General features: G+C 40.4%; 1 protein-coding gene across 1 annotated transcript; it reads left to right on the top strand.

Moving 5' to 3' along the window:
• LOC123856352 (organic anion transporter 7-like) lies at positions 1-26,897 on the top strand. The gene is made up of 10 exons (XM_045892554.2): positions 1-728; positions 1,380-1,483; positions 6,684-6,838; positions 6,937-7,105; positions 7,851-7,974; positions 20,762-20,877; positions 22,063-22,277; positions 23,607-23,715; positions 24,178-24,381; positions 26,551-26,897. Exons 1-10 carry the CDS (start codon positions 327-329, stop codon positions 26,609-26,611), a joined length of 1,659 nt encoding a protein of 552 aa, XP_045748510.1. The 5' UTR covers positions 1-326; the 3' UTR covers positions 26,612-26,897.
• The last annotated feature ends 305 nt before the right edge of the window (positions 26,898-27,202 follow it).

Raw genomic sequence — 27,202 nt, 5'->3', positions numbered from 1 at the left:
GTCCAGTGCCACTTCAGGGCATTGCTGACGAAAAGAATTTTCACAAAGTACACCTTTAAACAGTGCTGGTTGTCAACTGCTGGAAGCATCTCAGCAAAATACTTCTCTGGGACTTTAAAGAAAACGGCTACCCACCTGATCCTCAAACAATTTGGAGAATCAGCTTCTGTGGCCCTGGTGGAGGTGAAGCGGGGCCCACTGAGGAAAAAGTGGAGTCAGAACCAATGCACGCTTGGTGTGACTTAGTGAATGGAGACCTTTTTCTCTTTGAATTTTTCTAAATAAAGTCATTTTGCCTTCCACTGGCAATCACTTTTTCAGCATCGATGGCCTTTCAGGACCTCCTGGATCAAGTTGGAGGCCTGGGGAAATTCCAGATCCTTCAGATGGTTTTCCTTTGTCTCTCCAACCTCATGGTGTACCCTCATATTTTGTTGGAGAACTTCACGGCAGCCGTCCCTGGTCACCGCTGCTGGGTCCACATCCTCGACAATGACACTGTCTCTGGTAACGGCACTGAGATCCTCAGCCAAGATGCCCTCCTGAGAATCTCCATCCCACTGGACTCAAACATGAGGCCAGAGAAATGTCGTCGCTTCATCCATCCCCAGTGGCAGCTCCTGCACCTGAATGGGACCTTCCCCAACACGAGTGAGTCAGACGTGGAGCCCTGTGTGGACGGCTGGGTGTACGACCAAAGCTCCTTCCCTTCCACCATCGTGACTAAGGTAAGAGGCTCTATTTACCTCTTGTGAGTACACACTCTGGGGGTTTAGAGGCAGCACAAATAATGAACATGCTTCAAGCCTTTAATCACTGTATAAGTGTTAAATGCCACTAATCTACATATTTAATGAGTCTAAGAACTAAAAAGTAGATGTGACCTTGCAATTATATGGCTTTTATTCTTAGGAAGACCAAAGTCTAAGCAAGTATTTTATGTAATGTGTTGAAAATGTTATGCTTGCGAATGAGAAACATCGAGATATTGATCAAAACCTCCAAGCACAGATTGTACCCCTGAGCAGCCATAAGAGATCTGCGGTGAAACTCTGCCATCAGTAAATGTTTAAAGCTTTTCAGATGATTGCATTCTGTAGCCAAGGTTGAGAATCACTTCATATGAAATAAAACAAGGCATTAATATAGCCAACAGGTTTAGATGAGTCTTCCTAGAGGAAGTTGTATTTAACCTGATACTTGAATGATAAAGGTCAGCTAATGCAAAAAAAAAAAAAAAAAAAAAAAAGGAAGCTGTAGAGGAAGAAGGGGGCCCGATATAAAGAAACTGGTGTCATTCAAGCTGTTTCAGTCAGGTTTCCACTGAGGGCTTATAAGCCACTATGCTGCGCTCCTTTGTTGGTTTCCTTCTCTTCCAGTGGGACCTGATATGTGAATCTCAGTCACTGAAATCAATGGCCAAATTCTTATTCATGGCTGGAATGCTGGTGGGAGGCACAATATTTGGCCATTTATCAGACAGGTGAGTGTCTCTGGATCACTGGGGTATTTTGTTGAACCAACACATCATTCTTCCAGTAAGACACACCTATTGTCAATTACACTGTCCCGGGCTTCCTTGGTCCCCAGGGATCTAGAAACACATGGGGGATCACAGTCAGTATAGCAAGCTCTGTCAGCTGTGAGTGCCATGTAAGGGCATAGAAACAGCATCTCCATCAGACATGGGGACATTTTAGAACAGGGTTTAGAGAGGAGGTGACACAGCACGTGGTTTAGGAAGATGGGGAAAAGTTACCTGTGGGAACAGAGAGGATGTTTCATGACATAAGATTCAGCCTATTTGAAGACACAAATACGTAAAACAGTGTTGCAGACTTTGGCCAGGGGGCCGTGTTCAGTCCCTCCTGGACGCTGTGAACTGAATGCTTATGGATTTCCAGAGCATGATCACCATGTCCCTGTTTCCCAAGTGTGATGGGTGAACATCCCTACTACACCTGTTGTGTCCATAGCCATGTGTCTTGATGGTGTATAGAAAACATTTTTCCAGTGACCTTGATTTTTTTTTTTTTTGCAAAAACAGCGCTTTGAAGGTACGTTTTAAACCATGTAATTAATCTAATGACAACTGCCGTCACCATTTGTGGTGTTTAGAAATTGGAGTATCCTGTGCTTGACAGTATCACTTCTGAATTAGACAGCCAATTGCCAGCTCCAGGGATGTCTCCTCTGAGGGATATGGAGAATTCAGGTTCCCCTTACCACCTACCAGCACAACGTCATCTGTTATGTTAGCTCAAAACTGTGAACTCTGAAGGGATGACGGCATAAATGTAGCTTATAAAAGTGTTTCCAGTCAGAGTGTCCATTTCTAACAGTTCCATAACACAGAACCACCCACTTACAGAAATAAAAATAAAACCATATCTCTGCGGCTGATTCATTTTTTGAAAAGAGTGCCAAGATCATTCAGCTGGTAAAATATAGCCCTTTCCACAACGGGCACCATGACAACTGGATATCCACATGCAAAATAATAAAGTTGGATCCTTACCTAAAGCCATAATAAATATTAACAAAAATGGGTTAATGATTTAAATACAAGAGCTAAAACCATAAAACTCTTTTTTTTAAAAAAAGATTTTATTTATTTATTTGACAGAGAGAGACACAGCGAGAGAGGGAACACAAGCAGGGGGAGTGGGAGAGGGAGAAGCAGACTCTCCACTGAGCAGGGAGCCTGATGCGGGGCTCGATCCCAGGACCCTGGGATCATGACCTGAGCCTAAGGCAGACACTTAACGACTGAGCCACCCAGGTGCCCCTAAAACCATAAAACTCTTAAAATAAAATGGGGGGGTGAATCTATATGACTTCGGGTTTGGCAATGAATTCTTTGATATGTCACCAGAAGCATGAGTGATGAAAAAATTGATAGATAGACTGGTCTTCATCAAAAATTAAAAACTTTTGTACCTAAAAGCACATTATTACACTCAGCTAATAAATACCCAAGCCGCCATCTTCCCATGACCCTCCCATTAAAGGGGAATATATGGCCAAGCAAGGAGATCCTAAAGTTTCATTTATTTATTTGAGAGGGGGGGAAAGAGCAGAGGGAGAGGGAAAGAGAGAATCTGAAGCAGATTCCCCGCTGAGTACGGAGACTGCCACGGGGCTTGACCTCAAGAACCTGAGATCATGAGCTGAGCCAAAATCAAGAGTCAGACACTTAACCAACTGAGTGAGCCAGGCACCCCTAGAAACTACTTATATTTTTTATACATGCATGCTAAAAAAATTAGGAGTGATGTGTCATGTCGTCTGTAACTGTCATTCAGATGGTTCAATAGAAAGGAGTTTGTGTGTGGGGGGGTGTGTTTGGGGTGTGTGTGCGTGTGTGTTCACAAGGCAAAGAAATAAGGCAAATATAGCAAAATGCTATCTAGTGGTGAATCCACTTGAGATTTATAGCAATGTTCATTACAGTATTCATTTAAACTTTCATGTTTGACAATTTTCAAAATAAAGCGCTAAGAACAAGTCCACCGAAGTGGGAGCCACATACATCAGAAATATATGTTTTAAATAAAATTGGTAAAAGTGTATATGTAATTTTGTAACCTCTTTTTATGCATATGTTTACAGTTCTACATCACGTTTTCTTTTCCAATTAAAAAAAATTTTTTTTAGACAGTCTTGGGGGGAGGGGCAGAGGAAGAGGGAGAAAAAGAATCTTAAGCAGACTCCACCACCAGCATAGAGCCTGACTTGGGGCTCAGCCTCACAACTCTGAGATCATGACCTGAGCCAAAACCAAGAGTGGGACACTTAACCAACTGAGCCACCCAGAAGCCCCTCAAATATTTTTTTCAAATAAATTTGAGAAACCTATACCAAAAAAGAAAACATACAAAGCTTCTCTAGTTATCTTCATCAAATACAATCATTCAAACATTACTGTGTTAGCCAAGGTAGCTAGTTACAGTAAGAACCCTAGATTCAAAATTGGGATTTTAATAAAATCATGACTCTCACTGTCCTCACAGTGTGGTGTGGGTCACATGGCCCCCATCCTCTGAGCATCTTCCATTGTGTGACTTTTTCATCTGCACGTTTTTTGTTTCCAGCCATGTTGTCAGAGAGAATGAGCAGGACCCAAGTGGACCTTGTATGGACAGGGCTAGAAGTGGCCTTGGTCACTTCTGTCTGCAACCCATGGTCAGAATGCAGACGTGTGACTCTAACTTAAATATAAGGCTGGGAAGAGTCATCTTCCTCTGCATTTGGAAAAAAAAAAAGCAATGGTGAACATACAGCCAAAGTGCACAATTAATAATTAATGAAACAATAATTTTTATATTTTGCCAGCACAAATTTCTTTTCCTTTGATATCAACCACAGATGGTTGAGTTATACTCATTTCATGAGACAGAGTCCTCATTAGTTTGGCCATGAATTCCTTTCATGTATCTATGTATATGTTTCATTTTTTCCTTATGCCCCAATCCCATTTCCTTCTTCCCAATAGGGGTCATTATAATGCATTAACTATATTTCTTTAAATTCATATGTTTTTCAAAATAAATGACATTGTTTGGTTTACATATATTTTAATTCACATATGTATGTAAATGTGTTATTATCTCATTCTTTTTCTTTTGTACACTCAATGCTATGTTTTTTGAGGTCTATACACATTCCTACGTGTACTTCTAGTTCATTCTTCTAATTGCTGCATAGTGCTCCTCAGTGAAGATCCATGACGATGCTCTTCATCCATTTTTCAGTGATGGACAACCAGATTGTTACCAAATGCCTGCCGCTCTAAATATCACTACATTTTAAAGATTTCTATTTTGTTTATTTATTTGAGAGATATCATGAGCAGGGGGAGAGGGAAAAGCAGACTCCCTGCTGAGCGGGGAGCCCGACTTGGGGCTCAATCCCAGGACCCTGGGATCATGACCTGAGCCAAAGGCAGACACTTAACCGACTGAGCCACTCAGGCACCACTAGATATCACTACCTGATATATCTTTAATACAGCTGCTTTTCATTTTGACTGACCAGACTTTCCAATAATAGTCATTACATCATTTCATTAATCATAGCGTTTCTTTACATAGATTTTATTCCATTTTAAATGGAAATACAAATGTATGTAATATAAATACTCAGAATATAAAAGACTTAACACTGCGTTATAATGGAAATATTCTGCAAGCATAGCAAGGATTGCAGGTTTTTTTTTCCAATCCCTCTGTTTTGTCCACTGCTGGTCATACAGAATCAGCACAGAATCATCCACGTTGTCCAGAGAAAGGCCCTCTCTCCCAGACAACTGTGAAACACAGAATTCTCCTTCCTTTTTAAAAATACCTTGTCAGGCTCCCTGCTCAGTGGGGAGTCTGCTTCTCCCTTCCCCTCTGCTTGCCACTCTCTCTCTCTCTCGTGCTCACTCTCTCTCTCTCAAATAAATACAATCTTTTATTTTTTTTAAAGATTTTATTTATTTACTTATTTATTTGACACAGAGAGAGACAGTGAGAGAGGGAACACAAGCAGGGGGAGTGGGTGAGGGAGAAGCAGGCTTCCCGCTGAACAGGGAGCCCAATGCGGGGCTCCGTCCCAGGACCCTGAGATCATGACCTGAGCCGAAGGCAGATGCTTCACCAACTGAGCCACCCAGGTGCCCCATAAATAAATAAAATCTTTTAAAAAATAAAATTAAAATACCTTCTCCTTCTCTGTTTCTTTATGCTCATCTCACCTAATCCTTTCCTCTGAGAACTCATTCTAAGTTCTCTGAGTTGTTCACTTATTATTTTAGGGAAACATGTTGTTCAAGGCCTATAAAGCCAGACATAGCAAAGAGGGCCTCTAATGCAACCCATCAGCAACTTTGCTGTATTGCTCCTTGGATATTCCTTTCATGTAGTTTATCCATGACCTGTGTGGTCCTAGAGTACCAAGTACAGATTTAGATCTTGTCTTAGTCAGCTCAGGCTACCACAACGAAACACCAGAGACCAGGTGGCTTAAACAACAGAAATTTATTTTTTCAAGTTCTGGAAGCTGGGAGGTCCAAGATCTAGGTGCAGAGAGATTTGGGTCCTGGTGAGAGCTGTCTTCGTGACTTCAAGGCAGCTGCCTTCTTGCTATATAGCCTCACATGGCAGGAAGAGGAGAGCAATCTCTCTTCTCATAAGGGCATAACCCCATCATAAGGACCCCATTCTCATGACCTCATCGAAACCTAATTAGCTCCCTCAAAGCCCATCTCCAAATACCATTTCACTGGGTATTAGATCTTCAATATATGAATTGGGGTGGAGGCAGGGGACACAGTCCATAGCAGCTCCCTCGTGTTCTAGACACGGCACAGACTCCACTGTGTTAAGTGCTTGTGTTAGTACAAGGGACACGTGTGATGTGTTAAAATTTCCAGTATTGCAACTGGTCTCATATGGCTTCAGTTGGTCTCAAAGATCTGGTAACAGACTGGGGAAGAAGTTTCGTTATACTCAGTCTCTATTTACAAACAGGTGGGTTGCTTCTGGGAAGATCTCCTGTTGACTAGCTGTTGATTCTTTAAAGTTTCAAGGGCAAAGTTTCACTTACTAAAACCCATGCTAAATTTCGAAGCGTACCTTCTTTTGTTAATTTTCCCATCCGGTCGTTCTTATTCCCCCATCTAACCGGTTCCCGTTCCTCAGGTTTGGGAGGAAGTTAATTCTCAGGTGGTGCCTCCTGCAGCTGGCCGTTGCTGACACCTGCGTGGGCTTTGCTCCCACCTTCGTCATTTACTGCGTGCTACGTTTCCTGGCTGGCTGCTCTACCACGAACATCATGACAAATACTATTATGCTGTGTAAGTAAACACTTCGCATCTCTGACATTTTCCAAGCCTTGACTTTGACTTTGAGATTCCTACTCTGAAGTCAAAATCCTGTTCGTGTTTTCTTTCAGGCATAGAATGGACAGTGCCCCGATGCCAAGCCATGGGAATAACAGTGGCAGTCTGTACTGCTTGTGTAGGACAGATGATCCTGGGAGGACTGGCTTTTGCCATTCCAGACTGGCACACCCTGCAGCTGGTGGTTTCTGTACCGTTATTTGTCTCCTTTCTTTTCTCAAGGTAAAAGCTTTCTTTTTTCCTTTGTCTTAGAGGATCCTGGGATGCAAGATACATGGAATCAGGTCCTAAGAATTCTGTTTGGTTCTTAGTTAAGAACTTGAGCACATGCTCTCCTAATAAGTGTCCTTTGTACGCTTCACGAAGCTGAACAGGTGGGGTTACCAGATAATATCAAGGACACTCAGTTCAGTTTGAATTTCAGGTAAACAATTTTTTTTTGTATAATATTCCAAATATTGCATGGAGCATAGCTACACTAAAAATTTTTCATAGTTTATATGAAATTTCTATTTATCTGAGAGTTCTCTATTTTTACTTACTAGCCTGATAGAATACAGGGTGTCTCATTCAAGTAAAATTTCAAACAAACAACAAATACTTCTCAGTGTAAGTAGGTCCAAAATACCGCATGGGAGATGGTTATACTCAACAATTACTCATATTCACTGTTCATCTAAATTCAGATTTAACTAGACACTATTTCTATTTGCCAAACCTGAAAATATTCCCCAGAATAAGAGTGAGGGGGCAATATGACTCCCGCTCTATATTGCCAGTGGTGAAAATGTACTGCACAGAGAGGCCATCCTCCCAGTTTTTTAGTCACGGTACAAGAGAATGTAAGTTTGTGTTTTCTGGTATAACAGAACAAGAGGTAGGTATTAGATGGGAAGGGAGAGGCATTTCAGGACAAAGAGTATGGACACATGAGAGACTTGGCTGCACCTCTGTCTTCTTTGATCAGGTGGCTGGTAGAGTCTGCTCGGTGGCTGGTTATCACCAACAAATTCGAGGAGGGCTTAAAGGCACTGAGAAAAGCTGCACATAGGAATGGAAGGAAGAATGCTGGAGAAGCCCTCACCATAGAGGTGAACAGGAATGGGAGTGGGTTATGGGATGTAGGGAACCGGTGACCTGACCTAGGCACTGGTTGGTGTCCATAAAGTGAATAAAGGGTGGGGACACGGGTCTGGCTTCGGGTCTTCTTACCTCATTGTCCTGGTCTCAGCGGCCATCCATATTGTCTGAGTTAATATAAAGAGAGAATATCCTGTTGCTGGGAACTGAACACAGATATTTTTACTCAACAGGAGCAGAGAGCTCTTAGTGTTTACAATCATAAAGATTGTGTATTTGTTAGAGAAAGTAACCCAAATGAAGCCATTTCTTTACATTCATATTCTGACGGCCTTTTTTGAGGATAGTAAGACCAGTAGAAGGGAGGCTTAGTGACCATGCAGACTAGAGCATGTTAAGTTGGTCATACACTCTTTCATTATCGGTATTTACTGCGTGCTTCCCTGGGCCCCTTCTGCTCTCTCCAGGAGATTTGGCATTGGCCACAATAGTCCAAATCTCTGCTTTGTGGAGTTTAAATTCTACTTATTACAAGTTCCAAGAGCATGGCTGAGTGGAAATGCCTCAGAGAAGTCTTTTTTTTCCCCCACCCTGGGTCTGGAAGGCAGATATTGCTGTGGATCATTAAGTAAACCATTCATCATGTCATGAACATATACATTATTTATCAAAAAATTATAATGTGCTAGTCATGATGCTTGATCCTGAATAGCAGTAAGGGTCAGAATTCTGTGTTTCAAGGAACTTTAGTATTAATAAGAGAAAAATCAAGACATCTTAAAATTAACACATATTATGAAATCCAGCTTCTTAAATTTTTAACTGTATGATACAGTATTGTTAACTGTAAGTACAATGATTCTAAAACTTTTTCATCTTGCATGATTAAAACTCGATACCCATTGAACAGCAATCTCCCATATTCCTTCTCCCTGGTCCCTGGTAACCACCATTCTATTTATTGTTTTATTATTTCAATATTTTATATATTTCATATAAGTGGAATTGTGAGGTATTTGTCCTTCTGTGACTGCCTTATTTCATTTAACAAAATGTCCTTGAGATTCATCTGTTGTAGCCTCTAGCAGGATTTCCTCTGTTTATGGATGAATCATATTCTGTGTATGTATATGCCACATTTTCTTTACCCATTCATCCACTGATGGACATTTAGTTTGTTTCCGTGGGTTGGCTATTGTGAATAGTGCTGCAGTGAACATATGTGTGCAAATATCTCAAGATCCTGTTTATAATTCTTTGGGGCTTAACTTTAACTTTTCTGTTTGCAATGAAAGGGGGATGGAAAGGATTCTCAGAGAGACAAGGAAACATCATCTTTCCCGTTTAATTGGAAAAGGAGAAGATTAGGGTCTAGACAGTCAAAGAGAAGCAATAAAACATCTCTGGAAACATGTTCAATGGCACATCTGAAGGATTTTTCTTAAAACAACTTTATGCAAGTGATGAATCACAAAATTCTACTCCTGAAACTAATAATACAATATATGTTAACTAACTTGAATTTAAATAAAATCTAAAAAACCCCAACTTTATTGAGGTATGATTAACAAAGAGCTGTACATATTTAATATATAAAAGTTGACGAATCTGATAAGTACACATCCAAACATCAGTACCACAACCCATGCAATAAACATATCCATCATCTCCTAAAACTTTCTCCTGCCCTTTTTATTCATTATTTTTGTGATAACACTCAATAGAAGACCTACTAATAGCAAATTTTCAATATATAGTACGATATTGTAACTATAGACACTATGCTATACAGTGGATCCCTAGAACAGATTGACCTCACATAAGTGAAACTTCGTACTCTTTGACAAATATGACCCCATTTCCCACACACCCCAGCATCTGGCGAATACCATTCTGTTCTCTGCTTCTTTGTTTCAGATCTTATATCTTAGTCTTTAAGACTTTGTGAGTTGATTTTTGTGTACATCGTAAGGTGTTTCCAGTTTCATTCTTTTACATGTCAATATCCAGTTTTCCACAACACCATTCATGGAAGACACTATCCTGTCCCCACTAATATGAATTCATGGCACCACTGTCCAATATCAAGTGACTGTGTATGCTGAGTTTATTGTTATTCTGCTCCATTGGGCTGCATGTCTGTTTTTATACTAGTACCATACTGTATCTTTGTAATATATTCTGACATCAAAAGATGTGACGCCTCCAGCTTTGTTTCTGTTCAAAAATTCTTTGATTGTTAAGGGCCTTCTGTGTTTCCATATGAATTTTAGGATTGCCTTTTCTTTCTTTTTTTAAATTCAATTAGCCAATATGTAGTACATCATTAATTTCAGATGTAGTAGTCAATCATTTATCAGTGCTTGCTTTTTCTTTCTTTCATTGAGAAATAGTTGACACACAATATTACATTAGTTTCAGGTATACAACATAGTGAATCAACAGCTCTATACGTTATGCTGTGCTCACAAGTGTAGCTACTGTCCCCATACAATGCTAGTACACCACCATTGACTATATTCCTCATGCTGTACTTCTCTAATTCATGACTTATTCATTCCATAAATGGAAGCCTATACCTCTGACAACCGTCAGTTTATTTTCTGTATTTATTGGATCTATTTCTCCTTTTTGTTTTGCTTTTTAGATTCCACATGTAAGTGAAAATGTATGGTATTTGTCTTTGTCTGACTTATTTCACTTAGCATAATATCCTCTAGGTCCATCCAGATTGTCACAAATGGCAAAATCTCATTCTATTTTTATGGCTGAGTAACATTCCGTTATAAATATACATCATATACATACATATATATTATACACATACCACATCTTTTATCCATTCATCTATCAGTGGACATTATGTTGCTTCCATATCATGGCTATTGTAAATAATGCTACAATAAACATAGGGGTGCATACATCTTTTTGAATTAGTGTTTTTGTTTTCTTTGGGTAAATATCTAGTAGTGGAATTACTGGATCATATGGTATTTCTATTTTTAATTTTTTAAAGATTTTATTTATTTATTTTAGAGAGAGAGTGTGAGCACAAGTGGGGGGTGGGAGCAGAGGCAGAGGGAGGGAAATCCTCAAGCAGACTCCCTGCTGAACATGGAGCCAAATGTGGGGTTTAACCCCAGGATCCTGAAATCATGACTTGAACTGAAATCAAGAGTCAGATGCTCAAGTGACTGAGCCACCCAGGTGCCCCTCTATTTTTAATTTGTGAGGAAACTCCATGGTGTTTTCTGCACCAATTTACATTCCCACCAACCGTGTTATATCCTCTTATTGAACTTCTCCCTTTATCATTAGGTAATGCCCTCTCTGTCTCTTGTTACAGTCTTAGTTTAAAGTCTGTTTTGTCTGATATAAGTATTGCTACTCCAACTTTTTTTTTTTTTTTGCTTCCATTTGCATGGAATATCTTTTTCTATCCTTTCACTTTCAGTCTGTATGTTTCTTTAGGTCTGAAGTGAGTCTCTTGTAAGCAGCATATGGATGGGTCTTGTTATTTTTAATCATTCTGTTACCCTATGTCTTTTGATCGGAGCATTTAGATCATTTACATTTAAAGTAATTATTGATATATATGTACTTATTACCATTTTGTTAATTGTTTTCTGGTTGTTTTGTAGTCCTTCTCTGTTCCTTTCTTCTTCTTTTGTTCTCTTTCCTTGTAATAGATGGCTTTCTTTAATGTTGTGCCTTCTTTCTCTTTATTTTTTGTGTATCCATTACAGGTTTATATGAGGTTCATATATAGCATCCTAAATATATAGTAGTCTATATTAAGTTGATGATCACTTAAGTTTGAATGCATTCTAAAAGAACTTCCTTTTTATTTCCCCTCTCCACATTTTATGTATATATTGCCCTATTTTACATCTAATTACTGTGTGAGCCCCCATAACTAATTCTTTACATATAACTGATTTTATTATTTTTATCTTTTAATCTTCATACTAGCTTTGTAAGTGATTGCTCTACTACATTTACTGTATGTTTGCTTTTACTCATTAAATTTTTTCCTTCCAGAATTTTCTCATCTCTAATTATGGCCTTTTCTTTTCCACTTAAAGAAGTCCCTTTAACATTTCTCACAAGGCCGGTTTAATGGTGATGAACTTTTTTTTAAGACTGATTGATTAGGGTGCCTGGGTGGCTCAGTTGGTTAAGCAACTGCCTTCGGCTCAGGTCATGATCCTGGAGTCCCTGGATCGAGTCCCGCATCGGGCTCCCTGCTTGGCAGGGAGTCTGCTTCGTCCTCTGACCCTATCCCCTCTCATGTGTTCTCTCTTTCTCATTCTCTCTCTCAAATAAATAAATAAAATCTTTAAAAAAAAAAACTGATTGATTAATTGATAGATTTTAGAGAGAGAGTGCATGCACATGTGTGGGGAGGGGGCAGAAGGAGAGGGAGAGAGAATCTCAAGCAGACTCTGTGCTAAGCACAGAGCTTCACACAGGGCTCAATCTTACAACCCTGAGATCACGACCTGAGCTGAAACCAAGAGTCAGACTCTTAACTGACTGTGCCACCCAGGTGCCCCTAGTGCGGATGAACTTTTAAAACTTTTGTTTGTCTGGGAAACTATCTTTTCTTCCCTTCTGAATGGTAATCTTGCTGGGTAGAGTATTCTTGGTTGTAGGGGTTGTTTTTCCTTTCAAAACTTTGACTCTATCATGTCCCTCCCCTCTGGCCTGCAAAGTTTCTGCTGAAAAATCAGCTCTAGTCTTATGGGGTTTCCCTGGTATGTAACTAGTAGCTTCTCTCTTGCTGCTTTTATTTATTTATTTTTAATTTATTTTATTTTATTTTTTTATTAGTTATGCTAGTCACCATACATTACATCATTAGTTTTTGATGTCGTGTTCCATGATTCATTGTTGGCATATAACACCCAGTGCTCCATGCAATACGTGCCCTCCTTAATACCCATCACTGGGCTAACCCATCCCTTCACCCCCCTCCCCTCTAAAACCCTTAGTTTATTTCTCGGAGTCCATAGCCTCTCATGGTTCGTCTTCCCCTTCGATTTCCCCCCCTTCATTTTTCCCTTCCTTCTCTTAATGTCCTCCATGTTATTCCTTACGTTCCACAAATAAGTGAAAACCACAATAATTGACTTTCTCTGCTTATTTCACTTAGCACAATCTCCTCTTGCTGCTTTTAAAATTCTCTCTTTATCTCTAATCTTTGGCATTTTAATTATTATGTGTCATGGTGTGGAACTCCTTGGGTTCATCTTATTTGGGGCTCTCTGGATTCCTAAACTTGGATATGTGTTTCTTTCCCCAGGATAGGGAATTTCTCAGCTATTATTTCTTCAAATACATTTTCTGCCCCTTCCTCTCTCTTCTTCTTCTTCTGGGGTCCCTATAATGTGAATGTTCATTTGCTTGATGTTATTCAAGAGAGCCATAACCTATCCTCATTTTTAAAAATTCTTTTTTATTTTTGCTGTTCAGCGTGAGTGTTTTCCATTACCCTGTCTTCCAGATCGCTGACATGTTCTTCTGCATCCTCTAATCTATTGTTTATTCCCTCTAGTGTCTTTTTAATTTCAGTTCTTGTATTCTTTAACTCTGATTGGTTATTTTTTTATATTTTCTATCTCTTTGTCGAAGTTCTCACTGAGTTCATCCACTCTTCTCTCCAGTCTCATGGGCATCTTTATGACCATTACTTTGAACTTACCAGGTAGATTGCTTATTTCCACTTCATTTAGCTCCTTTTCTGAGCTTTTGTCTTGTTCTTTCATTTGGAGCATGTTCCTCTGTCTTCTCATTTTTATTGGCTTTTTGTGTTTGTTTTTATGAACTAGGTGGAACAGCTACTTCTCCTAAACTTGAAGGAATCGTCCTGTGTATGGTTATCCCCTGTGTAGACTGTGTGTGTCTGGTGACTTGTGCTGGCTGGCTAGACCTGTGGCTGGTGTGGGCTAGGGGTCCTAGGGCACTCTGGGCTGGGGCTATCATGGTGGGATGCCTAGAGTTGAAGTGGGCATGGGCCAGGGTGGTCCCAGGGCTCTCCATGCAGAGGGCTCCCTGGCAGGACAGCTGAAGCTGAAGTGAGTGCAAACCTAGGGTTCCTGGGGCTCTCCGTGCAGAAGGCACCCTAGTAGGACAGCTGAGTCTTAAGTGGGCACAAGCTGGAGTGTTCTCAGTTCTCTCTGCACAGAGAGGACCTTGGCAGGACAGCTGAAGCTGAAGTGGGTGCAAGCTAGGGCGTCCCAGGGCACTCTGTGCAGGGGACACTATGGCAGGGTGGTTGGAGCTGAGGTGGGTGCAGTCCAGGTGAGGAGGCATCCCAGGGCACTCCACACAGGAGATGCCCTGGCAAGTCATCTGGGACAAAGGTGGGTTCAGGTTGGGAGGTCCTGTGGTGCTTTACACTAGGGATTCCCTGGCAAGTCATCTGGAAACAAAGTGGTGCTGGCCTGAAGTGTTCCAAGGTGCTTTGCACCTGTGTCATATAGGCGAGAGAGCTGGAGCTATAGTGAGCATTGGCCAGGGATGTCACGGTGTGCACCACATTGGGCCACCTTGGTGGGATAACTGGGGCTAGTGTGGGCTCACTGAGGCAATCGACTGGCTATGGTGCTTGGACCCTGCTCCCATCTGCACTATCAAGGTGGTAAGGAAATGTAAACCCTGCTGCTTTCCAACTCCTCTGACCTGGTGAGAGTTCCAATAGCTCCCCTGCCATTTGGCAGAGTTGTAGGGCTTAACCCTTTATATTTCACATGCTCTTTTTTATGTTTTTTAAATTAATTTTATTTTATTATGTTATGTTAGTCACTATACATTACATCATTAGTTTTGATGTAGTGTTCCATGATTCATTATTTGCATATAACACCCAGTTCTCCATGCAATATGTGCCTTCCTTAATACCTATCACTGGGCTAACCCATTCCCCCACTCCTATCCCCTCTAAAACCCTCAATTTGTTTCTTAAAGTCCATAGTCTCTCATGGTTTGTCTCCCCCTCTGATTCCCCCCCTTCATTTTTCCCTTCCTGCTACCTTCTTCTTCTTCTTCTTTTTAACATATAATGTATTATTTGTTTCAGAGGTACAGGTCTGTGATTCATCAGTCTTACACAATTCACAGCACTCACCATAGCACATACCCTCCCCAATATCCATCACCCAGCCACCCCATCCCTCCCACTCCCCACCACTCCAGCAATCCTCAGTTTGTTTCCTGAGATTAAGAATTCCTCGTATCAGTGAGGTCATATGATACATGTCTTTCTCTGATTGACTTATTTCGCTCAGCATAACACCCTCTAGTTCCAGCCATGTCGTTGTAAATGGCAAGATTTCATTCCTTTTGATGGCTGCATAATATTCCATTGTATATATATACCACATCTTCTTTATCCATTCATCTGTCACTGGACATCTTGGCTCTTTCCATAGTTTGGCTATTGTGGACATTGTTGCTATAAACATCGGGGTGCACATACCCCTTTGGATCCCTACATTTATATCTTTGAGGTAAATACCCAGTAGTACAATTGCTGGGTCATACGGTAGCTCTATCTTCAACTTTTTGAGGAACCTCCATACTGTTTTCCAGAGTGGCAGCACCAGCTTGCATTCCCACCAACAGTGTAGGAAGGTTCCCCTTTCTCCTCATCCCCACCAACATCTGTCATTTCCTGATTTGTTAATTTTAGCCATTCTGACTGGTGTGAGGTGGTATCTCATTGAGGTTTTGATTTGGATTTCCCTGATGCCAAGCGATGTTGAGCACTTTTTCACGTGTCTGTTGGGCAAACAGGATTTTTTTAAAGTACCACACCCAGGGTGGAGCCCAATGTGGGGCCTGAACTCACGACCCTGAGATCAAGACCTAAGCTGAGATTAAGAGTTGGATGCTTAACTGACTGAGCCACCCAGGTGCCCTGAACAAGATTGTTTTCTTAATTTCATTTTCAGATAGTCTGTTGCTGGTATATAGAAATGCAACTGATTTTTATATTTTGATCTGATATCCTGAAACTTTACTGAATTCATTTATTGTTTCTAACAAAATTTTGGAGGTGTCTTTAGGGTTTTTTACATGAAAGATCATGTCATCTGCCAACAGAGATAATTTTACTTCTTCCTTTCTGATTTGGATACCTTCTTTTTCTTATCTAATTGCTCTGGCTAGGACTTCTGAATCCTCTGTTGAATTAAAGTGGCATTCTTGTCTAGTTCCAGATCTTAGAGGAAAGGCTTTCAGTTTTCCATCATTGAGTATAATGTTAGTGGTGGGCTTTTCATATATGACCTTTAAGGTAAGTTCCTTCAATACCTTATTTCTTGAGAGTTTTTTGAATCATGGATGTGTGTTGAATTGTGTCAGATTCTTTTTTACATCTATTGAGATGATCATATGGTTTCTAACCTTCATTCTGTTAATGTGGTGTATCACGTTTTTAAAAATTTACTTGTGTTGAATTATCCTTTCATCCCAGGAATAAATCCCACTGAGTCATGGTGTGCAGTGTGCTCTTGAAGTTGGTTTACTAATATGTTGTTGATGGTTTTTTCACCTTTGTTCATCGGGGATATTGGCCTATAGTTTTCTTTTCTTATGGTGTCTTTGTCTGACTTTGGTATCAGAGTCATACTGCACTCATAAAACAAATTTGTTAGTATTTCCTATTTATTTTTTTGGAAAAGTGAAAGGATCAGTGTTCATAATTTAAATGTTTGGTAGAATTCACCTGTGAAGCCATCTGGTGTTAGGCTTTTATTTCTGGGCTACTTTTTTAAAAAAATTCTAGTTAGTTGATATACAGTTCAATATTGGTTTCAGGAGAAGAGTTCAGTGGTTCCCCATTTACATAAAACACCCAGTGCTCATCATAACACGTGCTCTCCTTAATACCTATTGCCCACCTATCCCATCTCCCACCCACTTCCCTCCATCAACCCTGTTTGTTCTCTATAGTTAAGAGTCTCTCATGATTGGGGCGCCTGGGTGGCTCAGTCATTAAGTGTCTGCCTTCAGCTCAGGTCATGGCCCCAGAGTCCTGGGATCAAGCCCCACATCAGGCTCCCTGCTTGGGGGGAAGCCCGCTTCCTCTCCCACTCCCCCCGCTTGTGTTCCCTCTCTCGCTATGTCTCTCTCTGTCAAATAAATAAATAAAATCTTTAAAAAATTAAAAATTAAAAAAAAGTCTCTCATGATTTGTTTCCCTCTCTCTCTCTTTTCCTCCTCCCAAATGTCCATCCATTTTGTTTCTTAAATTCCACATATGAGTGAAATCATATAGGATTTGTCTTTCTTTGACTGACTTATTTTCCTTAACATAATACACTCTAGCTCCATCCACGTCATTGCAAATGGCAAGAATTCATTCTTTTTGATGGCTGAGTAGTTAATTGTATATATATACCACATCTTTATCCATTCATCAGTTGATGAGCATTTGGGCTCTTTCCATAGTTTGGCTATTTTTGGTAATGCTGCTATAAACATCAGGCTGCATGTACTCCTTTGAATGTGTATTTTTGTATCCTTTGGGTAAATACCTAGTAGTGCAATTGCTGGATCATAGGGTAGTTCTATTTTTAGATTTTTGAGGAACAACCATACTGTTCTCCAGAGTGGCTGCAACAGTTTACATTCCCACCAACAGTGTAAGAGAGTTCCTCTTTCTCCACATCCTCACCAACACCTGTTGTTTTCTGTGTTATTAATTTTAGCCATTCTGACAGGTATGAGGTGATATCTCATTGTGGTTTTGATTTGTATTTCCTTGATGATGAGTGATGTTGAACACCTTTCCTTTTTTGGGGGGAGGAGCTGCCTGTAATGTTTTTTAATTTAAATTCAATTAGCCAACATATAGTACATTATTAGTTTCTGATGTAGTGTTCAATAATTTACCTTTTCATGTGTCTGTTAGCCATATGGATGTCATCTTTGGAAAATGTCTATTCATATCTTCTGCCCATTTCTTAACTGGATTATTTGTTTTTTGGGTGTTGAGTTTAATAAGTTCTTTATAGATTGGATACCAACACTTTATCAGATATGTCTCTTGCAAATATCTCCTCTGGGATACTTTTGATTACTGTTTCAATCTCCTCATTTGTAATTGGTTTCTTCAGGTTTTCTATTTCTTCTTGATTCAGTTTTGGTAGTGTGTATGTTTCTAGGAATTTATCTATTTCTTCTAGGTTGTCCGCTTTGGTGGCATATAATTGTTTGTTATAGTCCTTTGTGATCTTTTTTTATTTCTGTGGCATCAGTTGTAATGTCTTTTCTTTCATATCCGATTTTATTTATTTGAGTCTTTCTCTTTTTTTCATGGCCAGTCTAGCTAAAACTTTGTCAATTTTGTTCATCCTTTAAAAAAAACCTAACTCTTCTATCAGTTTTTTTCTCCCTCCCCCCCCCCCCCGCCCCCGCCACAATTCCTTAGAGCCTTGTATGGTGTTTATACATTTTTTTTCAATTAGCCAACATTAGTTTTTGATGTAGTGTTCAATGATTCATCAGTTGCATATAACACCCAGTGCTCCTCACAACACATGCCCTCCTTAATACCCATCACCCAGGGTGTTTGTGCATTTGAAGAAGCAGTCGCCTCTTCCAGTCTTTACAGTCTGCTTTTGGCAGGAAATGCCCTTCACCAGTCACCATGGCTGGAGATTCTGGGTAGGCCATTTAGCAGGGTTCATCAGTGGACTTGCTGTCTGGGTCCATGGATGTGTGGACCATTTGCCAGGGTCTGCAGGTGGGTCCACTTCCAGGTTCATGAACAGACGGGCCAGGTTGTGGGCTTGATAAAGCCTCTTTGAAGTAAAGCAAGGGTAGAATGTGAATGGCAAGAGGAAGACATAGCCTGGATTGCAGATGTGCAGGAACTGAATGCTACTTGAATGTAGTTACATTTGAAATAGGCCTTACAGGTTAAGGTAGAACTAGCCATGTTTAAATCAAGCAGGGATATGATTAAATTTGCAATTGAGAGCAGTCCAAATGATGGCAGAGGGGCCATGCCAGTGGTGTGCTGGTAAATGTTTAATACCTAACATTACAAGAAGTGAAAAAAGCCATAGATCTCAAATTTGTAGTGATTATCAATTTTTGTAGTATGAATACCACCACCGTTGTCAATAAAAGCCACCAACATCATGGCAGCTGCTTTACAAACTACCTAAAAATTTAACAAAGGGCTGTTGTGAATTTGTACATGCTAATTCCAGGACACCAACCAGCTGTTCCATGTTTTTCACCCCAACATGGTGTTATGATTGGCACAAATAGTTTTTGTTTTGTTTTGTTTTTCTATTAGCAAAGAACAATCAGAGGAAAAGATGCATTTTAAAAAACAAAGACCCAGCAGGCTCCCATTTGAATATAGGTCTCCTCTTCCGTGAATAAGAATTTTACCAGGTAGGAGGAGCTCCTTGAGTTCCCATAAATGACCTGGCATCACCTCCCTAAATTCTTCTGGAAATGCAACTCACATCTCTGCTCACCAAAAATGAATGGCCAGTGTGAAATAACCTCATCATCTCCCAAACTTTTACTCTGATATTGGATGTGATTTGAGGCCAGTCTCACAGGCATGGCAGCCCTCATCTGGTCCAAGTTTAAGGTATTCTTGGAGCCCATTCTTAGAATACTGCCTATGACAATGGCCTGTGGTCATGGGTTTCTGGTGTTAGTTGCAGGAAGGAGATGCTATCTTGACTTTTCTCTTCCAAAAGCTTAAGTCCAGGATTTTGCTGCTTGAGCTAGCTCTGCAACTGCAAAGGATATTCTTGATCTGGTAGGTCCTCACTTAGGTGACCTTACATTTCTCTAAAGTCCCTTCCTCATGGAGTTTTTCCAATGGACTTCATGATATTGTTTCACTTGTAGAGGGGGGATGAGAATTAAGTCAATATTATTGGAATAATTAATAAGTAAGTATCCAAGGTGTGCTGGATATAATTCCATCTATGTATTTGCAACCTCATGTATGGCTAGAAAGTCTTTATGAAAAAGGTGCTATTATTTTTCGCTACCTATCTCTTCTCCCTCTCCATCTCCCCCTCCTCCTCTTCCTTCTCCTTCTCCTTCTCCTCCTTCTCCTTCTCCTTCTCCTTCTCCTTCTCCTTCTTCTTCTTCTTCTTCTTCTTCTTCGACAGGGAAATTGGGGTTTAGAAATACTTAATCACCTTCTGCAAGGTATACACCTAGCATGTTGCAGGACCATCAAGTAACCCCAGATTATAACCAATTTGGGTATAAATTATTCTACATCAAGTTCCTGCCCTGGTTTCATCCTCAGATTTAATTCTAGGCACCTCCTTCATGGAGGCACAATATGCCAGGATTCCCCTCAAAGAGACTGAATGAAGAACCAAAATAAAGGCTCTCAGGAAATGTCATTTTTCCTGAGATAAACAGTTTCTTTGCAAAGGATGGCTGGCTGGGAACCAAGCTTAACTTCTAGGTCTTTCATGTCCATCTAGCATAAATGGAGCTTTGGACCTTAATCCAAGTAATTCACATTTGATTTTCTTCCTGATCTGAATATCTAACATGTACACCCTTTTGGATGCCCTGCAGCCCACTCAGATCTTGTGTTTAAAAAGTCTTTGTTGCTACATAATTTTCCTAAGGCTCCTTTAACTCCCTAATTCACCTTTCACATGTCAGTGCATTTTTGCTGTCTCAATTTCCTACTAAATATAACAACAAGTGGTCCAGCTTGTCCCCTGTGGGGGACCTCCCAATGCTCACATTGTGTGACAACTGAACAGTTTCTTGTTGCGGTTGTTTTTGAAGGTTTTGAGATCCACCATGCAGGAGGAGCTGGAGATAGCACAGAAAAAACCTTCCATAACTGACTTGTTCCACACACCCACCCTGCGCAGAAGGATCTGTTTATTGTCCTTTGTGAGGTAGGCTTCACACTATGCATAAAGAATATTAAAGTAGTGGCTGGGCGCCTGGGTGGCTCAGTTGGTTAAGCGACTGCCTTCGGCTCAGGTCACGATCCTGGAGTCCCTGGATTGAGTCCCGCATCGGGCTCCCTGCTCAGCAGGGAGTCTGCTTCTCCCTCTGACCCTCCCCCCTCTCATGCTCTCTCTCTCATTCTCTCTCTCAAATAAATAAATAAAATCTTTAAAAAAAAAGAATATTAAAGTAGTGGAGGCATGAATCTAATCCTATCAAAGGATACAACATGTTGTAGGGACAGATTTGGAGATAAAACATAAGGAAGACAGAAAGATAATTGCTTTTTTTAGTTACAGAAAGACTGACCCAGAACTAATTGTGCAATGAGTTTTGTTTATTATGTCACCTTACCAGGCTCAGCATCTGGAAATGGAGGCTGTGAACTTCAATCACAGTAGAGATTTTAGCTTTAAGTTTCTTCACTTATTTGTTTCCACTTCGATTGAGATAAAATTACAAACATTTGGGGTGCCTGGCTGGCTCAGTCAGAAGAGCATGTGACTCTCGATCTTAGGGTTGTGAGTTTGAGCCCCACCTTGGGTGTAGAGATCACTTAAATAAATTTAAAAAAAAATTTTAAGTGTACCAATGTATACAGCTAAATGAATATTTGCATATGTAAATATGCAACCGTCACCCAAATCTGGATATAGAAAAAATTCTAAAACCCTAGAGGACCTCATTATGTATTCTTTTTTAAAAAAATATTTTATTTATTTATTTGAGAGAGAGAGAGCACAAACAGGGTGAGGAGCAGAAGGAGAAGCAGACTCCCCGCTGAGTATGGAGCCTGATGCTGGGCTCGATCCTGGGACTCCAGGATCATGACCTGAGCCGAAGGCAGATGCTTAACTGAATGAGCCATCCAGGCACCCCCCTCATTATGTATTCTTAAGAACAATAACCCCACCCACCAAAAAAGTAACCATTATGACCTCCATTATTATGCAATATTTTATGACAGTTTTTAAATCATCACCATGTAGAACATTCTACAAAACAGACCATGCTTTTTGTACTGGAACACCAACCACTGGCTGCCTGTCTGATAATATTTATGATTGTTGTTTGTAGAACCTAGGGTCTAAACGTAATGACATCTTTCTTTCTTCTTTTGTTCACCACAGATTTGCAACCTACATGCCCTTTTTTGGCCTGATTCTCCACCTCCAGCATATCGGGAACAATGTTTTCCTGTCCCAGGTTCTCTTTAGCATGGTCAACCTCCTCGCCAATTACGTTGCACTTTTGGCACTGAATCATATGGGCCGTCGAGTAAGCCAGATGATTTTCATGTCTGTACTTGGAGTCTCCATTCTGATCACCACATTTCTGCCTGAAGGTGAGAAAAGAGCACAGGTTGAAGAAAGGAAATGTATCAGGGACTTGGGGACTGGGCTCACACACGGGAAGGGAGAGTATGGTTCTAATGATCCCCCAAAACTGATCTGAAGATTTAGGACAGATTCTACGATTAAGCAGCTGGGAAAGAGTCAAAGCCCAGTAAAATTTGGTTCAGACATGGCTATCCTCATCACATCTGAGAAGTATCTGGTGTCATATCTTTCTAAAAGTTTCTCTAGGAGAGCAATTGATCACTTGCCCTTTTGGCTTTGACCAATCACACTTGTAACTGTAAATGACAGTATTTTGTCCAATATATATTAATTGTATCTCATATGAGAACACAATACCCTCATTTCCTCTCTCTGGTTTCTTTCTTATTACTACAGCTTCAGTGACAATTTACTGCCTGATGTCTACATATATCCACTTGTGTGTCTTGTATTAGGTCACCATAATTGCAATTGTGGTTTAGGGAAGACTTTTTGATTTCAAGAAAATAAAAATATCTTGTCTTCAAGCAAAGAAGTATGCAATTGGAACAAGGAGTGAGCAGTTAAAGCCTCTCTTAGAATCAGTTTTACTAAATTAAATGATCCTATGTAATGGATAGGAGAACTGAGGTGGTCCTGGGCTTCGCCTAACTCCCAGCATAGCTGTGTATCTTACAGGATCCCAGATTGGTAGCTCTGCCCTCATCTTGGATGTCAGCAATGATGTTTGCTTCTTTACCGCGGAGCGTATTCCAATGTTGTAACGCTCTCGTGAGATTTTTTTTTTTTTTTTATTGAGTAGAAAACGGACTCAGATTTCCTTTCAGAGGTTTCCAAAGTCCAACAATTGTTCCTGTAATACAGGTCTTTATTCTTCAATCTTCAAATATTACTGTAGATCAAGCTACTTATCCATAGACAATGGTTTTATTACTCTCTGCCACAGTACTAGCCCCAAGTCAATTTCATGTATGCATCCAGGTTTTAAACTTCTCAAGGACATCGATGAGTTTTACATCCCTTGGTAATTGTTCATATGGAGTCTTACTTTATACATGAAAGGCAGAGGAGACACTGGACAAAATAAATGAAAGCAAACTCACATTCCCCTCTCAGTCTTTGGCAAATTTCTGATGTGTAAGGGAGAGGTAATAAAATGACTCGGGTTTTTTATTCTGTTTAAGCTGTAACAGTAAGCTCAGCCACTAGTCACTATACATTCTCTGCCTCTCCGCACTTTCTCTACAATGTATTTAACACATGCAAACATCTCCAACTGTGTCTTCTTCACTTGTAATTTGGTGGATGGTGAATCTCACTGTCTTCCTCTCCAGAAATGCAGACCCTGCGTGTTACTTTGTCAACTTTGGGAGTAGGAGCTTCTTCTGCTGCAATCATGTGTTCTTCTGCCCATGGAAATGAACTAATCCCCACCATAATCAGGTACAAATCACATGGGAGCTCTAGCAGGGTCAAAATAGGCCTTTCCCAGCTAATTAACATTCATAGTGGGAAGAACACTGATGAGTTATCAAAAGCATCAATTATAATAGTATTAATAGTAACAAAAATTACAGCCAAAATTTGTTAAAATCTGACTTTGGCAAAGCACTGTGTTCTTTTTTTAACATATCACCTCACATAATCTATAGAACCACTCAATGGTAGATGCTATGGATAAGAGTATTTTTTAAATAATGAAAGTATGTCTTAGTGCACTTGCACACTTGAAAAAAATTGCCAGCAAATAAAAGAGCATATTTGAAATGTAAGAGTATATTGTCAACCTTCATGTATCTAACTAAACACTGTTGTGATATCTTCTATAATCAAAGCAAAATAATAAATCACAAATTACCTGCGTGGATTTATACCAAATTATTTTTGTACTGTTTGTACCCCAAGGGCAACAGCCACAGGAATCCTGGGAATTGCTGGTAATATTGGAGCGGCCCTGGCTCCCCTCTTGATGATCCTAACCGTGTATTCTCCCCACCTGCCCTGGATCATGTATGGAGTCTTCCCCATCCTCTCTGGTCTTGTTGTTCTCCTCCTTCCTGAAACTAGGAATCAGCCTCTGCCTGACTCCATCCAGGATGTGGAAAAAGAGTGAGTAAACCCTCTGGCTGCTCCTTAAGGGAGCTGTGTGCTCTAGATCTGTGATGAGAAGGCAAGACACCATTCGGGATCACTGTCCCCTGGGAAAGATTTATGAATTTTTTTTTTAAGATTTTATTTATTTATTTGACAGAGAGAGACAGCGAGAGCAGGAACACAAGCAGGGGGAGTGGGAGAGGGAGAAGCAAGCTTCCCGCCGAGCAGGGAGCCCGATGTGGGACTCGATCCCAGGACCCTGGGATCATGACCTGAGCCGAAGGCAGACGCTTAACAACTGAGCCACCCAGGCGCCCAAGATTTATGAATTTTTAAAAAATGTTTTATTTATTCATTTGAGAGAGAGAGAGAGAGCACAAGCAGGAAGAGAGGCAGAGGGAGAGAGAGAAGCAGACACCCTGCCGAGCCAGGAGCCCGACGTGGGGCTCGATCCCAGGACTCCAAGATCATGACCTGAGCTGAAGGCAGACGCTTAATGACTGAGCCACCCAGGCACCTCTATGAATTTTTTTTAAGTGAGTTATATGCCCAATGTGCGGCTTGAACTCATGACCCCAAGACCAAGTCACCTGCCCTACCAACCGAGCCAGCCAACTGCCCCTCCCAGAGAAAGATTTAGACTTAGACACATGCCATGTGGTCAGTGCCTTTGGTTTAGCTACAGCCTCAACTCTCCTCACACTGACCTCCGACTCCCCCGCGGCTCCCCAGGTCACACAGACTGGCTCTGCCCTGCCTGCATTAGTAAGTTAGTGGTGCAGGGACCAAAATTAGGTGCCTAAGGGTGACAAACACACCCTGAAGGTATTTCACAGACACACACAGATCCAGACACCAGACTCTCATCCCTCAGACCCTGGCAGCCCTCACCTGGGGAGTAGCTCCCCAGAGTGTCTGAGGACTGCCCTGGTCACTGAAGAATCTGAACGGGATCAGGGAGAGAACAGGAGCCCCTCCCACAGATGACCATGCATCTCAGGGGAAGAGTCCCATTGGGCTGCCCGTGAGATCCAGACTGGCTGGTTTCCGCTGGGAATGCAACTGTTGAGAAAAGAGGGAAAGGAGGAGTAAATATAGGTTTGTTTGTTTGTTTTACACAGAACAAGAAATTTTATTATCTTGAATGCTGGTGCATTCAAACAAATAACAAGCTTAATCAGAAGAGGAGGCAGAGGGAAACTTCACATACGGAGGTGGATTTCTGGGCAGGTTTAAAACCTTCAAAAGTTGAAGGCATAATTGTTCAGGCTTTTTTCAGATGGAAGGCTTCTCTTTTACTTGACATTTTCACTTTAACAGTTGTTATGTTATGAAGTTGAACCAAAGTCTTTCACCTTTAAGGTTAAATGGAAAACAGAGTTGAGTAAAACAATTTCTCTAGTATATTAAGAGTGTTAGAAAGAGTTTGTTTTCTTTGTTCTTTCATATACGTGGTAATGTCTAACTTTGAAATTTTCTTACAGATGTCTTAATTTTTGAGTTTTTAAAAATGGTAAGACCATGAATTTTCTTGATTTATAGATCATAGTAGCTTCATAAATGACCAAGACACATGTACAAACAAAATTTCAGATGCTCTCGAAAACATATTTTGAGATATAGCACATGTGATACCTATTTCTTTTTGGGTTTGCTTATCCTTTTGGTATACTGAAGAATACCCAATTTAAAATACAGGTATTTTTTGGGCATGGAGCCTACCAAAAAAAAAAAAAAAAGGAAGGAAGGAAGGAAAGAAGAAAAGAAAGAAAAAGGGGGGCTGCCTGGGTGGTTTAGTCAGTTAAATATCCGACTCTCCATCTCAGCTCAGGTCTTGATCTCAGGGTCATGAGTTTAAGCCCCGCATTGGGCTCCATGCTGAGCATGGAGTCTACTCAAAAAGAAAAAAAAAAAAGGCATTTTTAAATGATCAAGAATTGGAAAGGATTTTTAAACTTTTGTATACTGCCTTTGCCTCTTCCAAATCCCTTGGGCATCCAGATCCCTTGGCCTCCAAAGGTGAGAGTGGGAGTTGAAACTATGGAAGCTGCCTTCCCAGAATTTACTCAGATTCTTGGGGCAGGGGTCAAGAATCCATTTGCTCTAAAGAATGCAGGACATACATGTTGATTTGACGTCTCTCATTTTTGTGCTTGTTTTTTGGTCTCATTGTATTTTTACCAGGAGAGAAGCCCCAAGAAAAGCAAAGAAGGAAGATACCTTCATGAAAGTGACACAGTTTTAAGGAGTTCCAAGAACGAACTGCTAATCAAAGAGCAAGATAGAGGAAGGAAAATCAGGATCATCCCCAGATATTGGAAAGATCTGTAAAATAAATAAAATAAAGATATAATGGAATCATGGATCCTATTTACAATTGCAGTACTAAGTGACTATGAAATATCTACAATTAATCATAATGAGAAGTTTGAGAAAAGTCGTAATACTTAAAAATATTTTTTTATTGGGGCACCTGGGTGGCTCAGTCGGTTAAGCGACTGCCTTCAGCTCAGGTCATGATCCCAGGGTCCTGGAATTGAGCTCTACATCGGGCTCCCTGCTCGGCGGGGAGCCTGCTTCTCCCTCTCCCACTCCCCCTGCTTGTGTTCCCTCTCTCACTGTGTCTCTCTCTCTGTCAATTAAATAAATAAATGAAAAAAATATTTTTTTATTCCTGAAGTCTCATTGATATACAATGTTATATTAGTTTCAGTTACACCACATAGTGATTTGACAATTCTATACATTAAAAGTCATAACATTTTAAAAGGAATCATAGTAAAATATTTGTAAAATTGTAGATCTCTAGCATGTTTCTGGATAGAAAGGTAGAATA

This window comes from Mirounga angustirostris, unplaced genomic scaffold, assembly GCF_029215605.1.
Source record: "Mirounga angustirostris isolate CCGP_5_RB_7025 unplaced genomic scaffold, mMirAng1.0.hap1 SCAF_13, whole genome shotgun sequence".
Lineage (NCBI taxonomy): Eukaryota > Metazoa > Chordata > Mammalia > Carnivora > Phocidae > Mirounga > Mirounga angustirostris.
The sequence above is the reverse complement of the archived record's forward strand: the minus strand, read 5'-3'. Positions and strand labels throughout refer to the sequence as shown.

Excerpts from the sequence above, each read along its gene's own strand:
- LOC123856352 (XM_045892554.2), top strand. The coding sequence starts at position 327 with ATGGCCTTTCAGGACCTCCTGGATCAAGTTGGAGGCCTGGGGAAATTC. Across the intron at positions 7,106-7,850 it reads GTCTCCTTTCTTTTCTCAAG|GTGGCTGGTAGAGTCTGCTC; the intron begins GTAAAAGCTTTC and ends TTCTTTGATCAG. Across the intron at positions 22,278-23,606 it reads CACCACATTTCTGCCTGAAG|AAATGCAGACCCTGCGTGTT; the intron begins GTGAGAAAAGAG and ends CTTCCTCTCCAG.